Raw genomic sequence first — 7,581 nt, 5'->3', positions numbered from 1 at the left:
TTTTTTTTTTTTTTTTTTTGTTTTTTTTTTTTTTTTAAAGAAAGAGTGTGAGAGTGAGAGACAGAGAGAATTTTTAATATTTATTTGTTTAGTTAGTTCTTGGCGGACACAACATCTTTGTTTACATGTGGTGCTGAGGATCGAACCCGGGCCTCACGCATGCCAGGGGAGCGCGCTACCGCTTGAGCCACATCCCCAGCCCTCCTGTAGGTTTTTTAAAACTGAATTAATTATTCAGCCCTTTAAAGAAAATGTATTTCCATTATTTCAGCTTCCACTAGTAAATTTAAAGAGACAAACATATATTTGACTACCTAAAACCCATCAGAAGACTAATTCTGCAGAGAAAGTCAGTTTATAGACAATTCTAATCTGGATCTAAAGTTCTGGGTACTCATTTGAAGGCTGCTTAAATGTAGCTGCTTTAAAACTATATATTGCAATTGTATTCCTTAAAAATTACTTACATACAGAAATACGGTATCTAGATAGAAAAAAAAAACTTTGACAATTATTGTTAGGACAGCAAGATTATGGATGATACTTAAATATTTTCTCACTGGTGCAAACACTATGAAAAGTAATTTGTTATACCTAATAAAGCTATACACACCAAAACCCAACAATTCCACACCCTAGAGAAATTCTTGTCTCATATGTGTACAATAGAAAAATAAAAATCTGAGCAAAAAGAAGGAAGCTGCAAAAGGTTAATGTGAAACTACTCAAAGTTTAAAAACATGTTAAATAATACTACATAAAGTTTATGGATATAAATACAAGTATAAAAGCATAAAAACAGAAAGAGGATAATAAATATAATTTAAGGAAATGGAAATAAAGTGTCATAAGGAGCTTTAATTGTATTTTTTTTAATATGAACTCCGGTAAAATTAAAAATTGATAAAGCAAGGTATTGTAGCTAAAAAGATGTATATATTTTCTGTACTCTTAGTATAAACTTCAAATATTTATAATGAAATATTTGTCATAAATAAAAATTTTTTAAATATGTACATTTTTTAAATACATGTACATTTTATATATGTTTTTTCCTGATTCTGAGAAGTAATTTACTCTGCCTCAAGTTACCTTTGCTGTAGATAATATGTGCCTAGATCTGTAGGTAATATGTTCCTTATCAACATACATGAGGTACCGGGTAAAACCCCCCCAGTACCACAAAAATAAATAAATTAAATACTAATGAAACTGATGGAACCCATTAAACTAAAAAGTAAAACAAAGCTCACATATTACCACTACGAAATTTCCACAAGTTCTGAAACTAATTCATTCGTTAAGGACAAATTCAGAAAGTTTGTCAATTTTCAACCATACCTGGCCTTGCAAATCTGGTCTGATAGGATATGTACTTGGGTATGGGGCCCTAGGTCGTGCAGGAGAATTCCAGTAGTTAGAACTGTAGCCAGGATATGGTGGCTGCTCCTATGAAAACAAGAAAAATTCACTTTCAATAACATTTTTACATCATTCTGAAATAAATTGACAGAGGCAAGATATAGATACCAAAAAAGAAAACAGACAAAAAGCAATAGAATCCTACCATTATTTATCACTATTAAACTCATGAAGATACATTACATGATAAATTACATGCCCTGGAACAAAACAATTTTTGACTATCTAGTAAAAGATTGTTCTTATGCATTATGCCAATTTCACCAAAACAAATGAAGGAAATGAATGTCAATGAAGGAATTCTGCATCAAAATAATTAGCGGAGAGGGGTTGTGGCTCAGTGGTAGAACACTGGCCTAGCACATGCAAGGTCCTGGGTTCGATCCTCAGCACCACATAAAAATAAATAAATAAAATAAAGGTGTACAAAAATTTTTAAAAAAGGATAATTAGCAAAACCAGAGATATTATAATATAATACTTGTATTTATAATATATTTATAATGTATTTATAATATTTGCTTTTATTCCTTAGTCACTACCCCTTATCACTAGAGGTTGAATACCCCTAATTTAATAGTGTAAGAATGCTACTGAAAGTGAATTTTTCTTTTTTTCTTAGGAGCAGCCATCATATCTTTTCCGCTATGGGTAGGCTTTCTGGTAACAACCTAAAACCTCAACATCAGGAATTAATGTAGAACAAAATTCTACAACTATTATAGAACATGGAGCAAATCTAGCCATGACAATAAATCTCTTCAGCCTTTCCAACTCAAAAAGTTAATTCAATGATTTGCAACAATTCAATAAGCTGGGTTTTCTTTTTTTTTAAGATGGATACAATACCTTTATTTATTTATTCATTTGTTTGTTTGTTTATTTATTTATTGTGGTGCTGGGGATTCGAGGCAGGCACTCCACCAACTGAGCTAAATCCCCAGCCCTCAATAAGCTTTGTTAAGAGACAAGACCAACTCAAACTTTGCAGAGCATCTATTGTCTGGCTTAATGTATGTATACATTTATTATCCTGTAAGTTATTTTGCTTTGAACTTTATCATTCAAGTATACTTCTAAGGTTGGACAGAATCTCTGAATTTTTTCCTAAATTTTGAATGTGATTTCACAAAGAAATTCATTGGCAGTTGTAACCACTAAGAGGTTATCGCTATCTTAGCTTAATTGCACTACTTCTAAATTTCATAATACTTTCAAAGCATGTAAAGATTCTATATGACAATATACATGCTAGGCAAGTAGTATTACCTTTATAAAAAAAAAGAAACTAGAGAATAGCAGGACTTCTTTTTTTTTTTTTTTTTAACATTACAGGCAAACTTCAAATCCTAACTTCATCTTCCAATCAGGCAAATTCCTCTAATGCCCTCCCTCTTGTCCCCTTGATTTAGGGGTGAGCTTCTGACTAACTGCTTTCTCTCTACCAAGAATGTGAATCATCACCAGGTACAGTGGCGCACGCCTGTAATCCCAGCAGTTTAGGAGGCTAAGGCAGGAAGATTTTGAGTTCAAAGCCAGCCTCAGCAATGGTGAGGTGCTAAGCAACTAAGTGAGACTCTGTCTCTAAATAAAATACAAAATAGGGCTTGGGATGTGGCTTAGTGGTTGAATGCCTTTGAGTTCAATCCTCAGTACCCTCCCCCACCTCTGCAAAAAAGAGAGCATGAATCGTGAATGATACTGGCCAAATTATATTGCTATATTGTGTGCATGTTTGAATGTGTAACAACAAATCTCACAATCATGTACTATTATAATGCACCAATTAAAAAATGGGGGGGAGAATGTAAATCATGAGAAAAGAGATAAAAAGAAAAGGGCTAAAGTTGACTCACCCCAGAGGTAGTGAGTTAATATCTAAATTCTCAGACCTACCCTGGTTTCTGTCCTTTTCCACTGATTGTATGAGGTTCCCATATTTTTACTACCACTCCAACTCTCCTATCTTCTATATCACCTATGTCCTCACTTCCTTCCTGACTCAGCTTCCCAATATCTTAACCCTAACCCTAACCCAAAACCTCGGTCACTCTGGGTGATATGGGCATAACCAAGGCTGTACTTCTCAAGGAACAATATCATATACTCCAAACTAAAGGGGGTTGGGGGTTATATCATATATTCCAAACTAAAGGGGGTTGGGGGTTATGGAGTATATCAAAATAATCCAGCCAGTCAAGAAACAAACAAACAAAAGCAAATAACAATAAGCTATTGTTGAGGGTGGTTGGACCAATACACTGAGTTGCCAAAATATGATATCTAAAATTTATGGCACATGCAAAGAAATTAGAAAGTATGACCCATAAAAAGAGCAAGTAACAAAAACTGTTCATGAATGTGACCAGATGTCAGATTAAAAAAAAAAAAACTTCAAAGTAGCCATTATACGTATCTGTTTGAAGAACTAAAGAAAACTGATTAAAATAGTAAAGAAAGGTGTGATTACAATGTTGCAAAAAAATAGAGAATAGCAACTCCAAATAACAACTTTTAAAAAAAGAATCCATAAAAAATTCTGGGATTGAAAAGTACAATAAATAAAGTAATACTTTCACTAGAGGGGCTCAACAGGAGATTTGAAATGGCAGAAGAAAGAATTAGCAAACTTGAAGGATAGATTGGTATAGATAATGCAATCTGAAGAACAGAAGAAAAAGAAGACTGAACAGAAAGAGTGTCAGAGATATTTTTGACACCACTCAATACACCACCATACCAGAAATGATAAGAAGGTTAAATCAGGCATAGTGGCACATGCTTATAATCCCAGGAGGGATGAAGAATGGGGATCACAAGTTTGAGGCCAGCCTGGACAATTTAATGAGAACTTGCCTCAAAATAAAATAAAAAGGGTTGGGGATGTAGCTCTGTGGTAGAATTCCCCCAGATTCAATCTCCAATATAACCCAATATCCCCCAACAAAGAAACACTAATATATTAAAACATATAGACTTGCTCTCCTTTCTTCTCTCAGATTCTTTAAAAAACATAAAATTATATAAATTAGTAAGTATAATAAGTAACAATGGGTAAGTAACATAGATAGAGTATGGATAACAATTATATCATAAAGGAGAAAAGGATATAAAATTGTATAGAAGTAACATTTATTTCTACATATCACTGGAATTAAGTTAGTCTAAATAGGAAGTTGATTCTGGTAACATGCATAGTTAGCCCACAAATAACTACTACGGAAAGAGAAATACATACAAGTATCCATTAAAGAAATTTAAAAGCTACATTAGAAAATATTCTTGAAAGCTAGTGGTGTGGGTATAGCTCAATGATAAAGCACTTGTCTAGCATGGATGAGGTCCTTGGAATTGGCCTCAGTAGAGATAGGAAAAAAGGCAATTGGTACAACTGGCACCTGATTTAGGTTTCAGCTCCACCAGCCTATTTTCCAAGTTTCCAAGTTCTAATAAGCCTAACAGTTTCCCTTTATTCCCCAGCCCTAGAAGCTGTATTTGCTTCCTACAGTTACTATCTTCTATTACTTCTGTTTTCTCTTTTTCCCTTTTCAGAACTCCAATACCTATTTAACTAATTCCCTAAATCAAATTATCTGTTTCAAAAGAACTAGTGAGGTTCTGTTTTCCTGCATAGATCCTGACTTACACAGTTAGTTTCTAAATATGAATTTCTATTGAAAAATAATTTTTTTTTAAAATTAGGGCTGGGGGGGCTGGGATTGTGGCTCAGCGGTAGAGCGCTCGCCTAGCACGTGCAAGGCCCTGGGTTCGATCCTCAGCACCACATAAAATAAATAAATAAAATAAAGATATTGTGTCCAACTACAACTAAAAAATAAATATTTTTTTTTTAAAAATGAGGGCTGGGGTTGTAGCTCAATGGTAGAGCACTTGCCTAGTACTTGTGAGGCACTGATTCAATCCTCAGCACCAGATAAAAAATAAATAAAAATAAAGGTATTGTATCCATCTACAACTAAAAAAAAAAATTTAAAATCAAGTTCTCTTAAATTAATAACTGATTATATGTCTTAGAATGGGATACCTGCAAAATTGTTGTACCAGAGATCAACAGCTCAGTAATAGAACATGTATAGGGCCCCGGATTCAATCCCCTCCACCAAATAAAGAAACAAAGAACTATAATGCAGAACTATTCCTAAAAATGGGTGGGATATACTATATGTAAATTATGCTATTTTTTAAAATTAAAAAAATAAGAATATTCTCAACTAAATAATAAAAATCATTAATTTTAGCCAGGCGTGGTAGTATACACCTATAATCCTAGCAACTCAGAAGGCTGAGGAAAGGAGATTACAAATCTGAGGCCAGCCTCAGCAACTTAGCAAGACCCTAAGCAACTCAGCAAGACCCTGTCTCAAAATTTAAAAAAAAAACAAGGTCTGGGGTGTATCTCAATGGTAAAGCACCCTTAGGTTCAATCCCCCTTAATATATTTTTTCAAAAATATATTGTCAATTTCAAAAGATTATCTTTGTCCCCCCACACACACCTTGTCTCTCCTTTTTTCCCCTTCCTTTTGGACAAAAGGGGACAAATATAATAATATGTCCAGTAACATTGAAAGTCTGTGCTTATGCCTGACACAACCTAACACAAATGGCTTCATAGGATATTGACTAAAGCTAAACTTTATTCTATAAACTAAACTAATAAATAAATAAAACACTAAGATGCCAATTCTAAACTTTTCGTCAATGAAAAATGGTCACTTCACTGGATACCAGGATTTAGGGATGAATTTTTAGGATTAGGTGGTTTGAATTTTTTTGTAAGTGGAAGAAAATGAGCTAGTAGATTCAGGAAAAAAGATCAGAACTAAAAAATGGAATATGGTTTGGGCAAAATGGCATGAGGAAGTGAAGAACTAACTCTAAACTTTTCATTTATTGACTGAAATATAAACTAAAACAAAGGTTTAAATAAAAAAGTTAATAAAAGGTTTTCACAAGTGATTATAATATGAATTAAAGCTTTTCTGAAAGCAAAGGAAATTTAATTACAATTTTCTGTGGCAAAATACCATTTATTTACTTTTTTCTGTTCTAAGATATACTTAGAACAGATGAAGGCTAGAGTCAAGTAAATTCCTTCTCATTTTTGTCTTAGAACTAACTAGTTACATAAGAAGTAAAGAGCTGAGATATGACTCAGTGGTAGAGTGCATGCTTAGCATGCTCAAGGTCCTGGGTTCAAGACCCAACATACACACACACACACACACACACACACACACACACAGAGATGGATATATGATTAAATTTAGTGACTTACCAATATTGCTGCAAAAAATAACTTTGGCCCAAGCAAATCTAATAATGGAGGAATCTGGGTAGTGCTGGTACTATACAAGTTATACTTATAAATCTGCTTATATTTTTAAACAAGATCTTCACAAAAGTTATCTTAAAAATACATAAATAATTTGTACAGCTAAATATCCAAAATCACTTTATCCTCATCATAATTTTCGAAATTTCCAATCTCATTTGAGTTTTCTCCAAGTTTTTCTACAATTTCCACCCTTTCCCTAGCACCTGATTATAACATTTATCAGCATATGCTATAATATAAATTTCCCAGCATATCCTATCCTATTTTCCTTACTCTGAAATGACCTGTACTTCTCCTCCCCTCCAACTCTGAATTCCTTCTATCCCCTCTAGTTCACAAGAGGTTTCAATTCTTTTCCTCACTTTATTTATTTACTTATTCATTTTTTAATTTAATTTTATTTTTTTCCTTCACTTTTTTTATTTGTTCTAATTACTTATACACACCAGTAGAATGCATTTTGACATTGGAGATTTCAAAGCCAGCCTCAGCAAAAACTAAGCACTAAGCAACTCAATGAGACCCTGTCTCTAAATAAAACACAAAATAGGACTGGGGACATGGCTCAGTGGCGAGTGCCCCTGAATTCACTCCTCAGGACCCAAAACAAAGAAAAAAAAAATTTCTAGAAGTACTTCTTATCAAAACCTCTCATTCAGCCAAGCCTGGTGGCATACCTCTTTCATCCCAGCTGCTTGGGAGGACAAGGAAGGAGGATCACAAGTTCAAGGCCAACCTCAGCAATTCAGCAAGGCCCTGGGTAACTTAGTAAGACCCTGTCTCCAAAAAAAAAAAAAAAAA

The 7,581-nt window shown here is 33.7% G+C and overlaps 1 protein-coding gene across 2 annotated transcripts in view; it reads right to left on the bottom strand.

The window, feature by feature from the left end:
- Positions 1-7,581, bottom strand: part of Bag4 (BAG cochaperone 4) — a 29,187-nt gene that overhangs the window by 16,130 nt on the left and 5,476 nt on the right. The window contains exon 2 of one of the 2 annotated variants that reach the window (XM_015501267.2): positions 1,342-1,449. The exons of the other annotated variant lie outside the window; for it this stretch is intronic. Within the exon in view, the coding sequence (XP_015356753.1) occupies positions 1,342-1,449 (108 nt within the window). The remainder of the gene's footprint in view (positions 1-1,341; positions 1,450-7,581) is intronic. 2 annotated transcript variants of the gene reach the window in all.

The sequence above is a fragment of the Marmota marmota genome, unplaced genomic scaffold (genome assembly GCF_001458135.2).
Source record: "Marmota marmota marmota unplaced genomic scaffold, marMar, whole genome shotgun sequence".
In the NCBI taxonomy this organism is placed as follows: Eukaryota; Metazoa; Chordata; class Mammalia; order Rodentia; family Sciuridae; genus Marmota; species Marmota marmota.
Note: the sequence above shows the minus strand (reverse complement) of the source record. Positions and strands in the feature narration are given on the sequence as shown.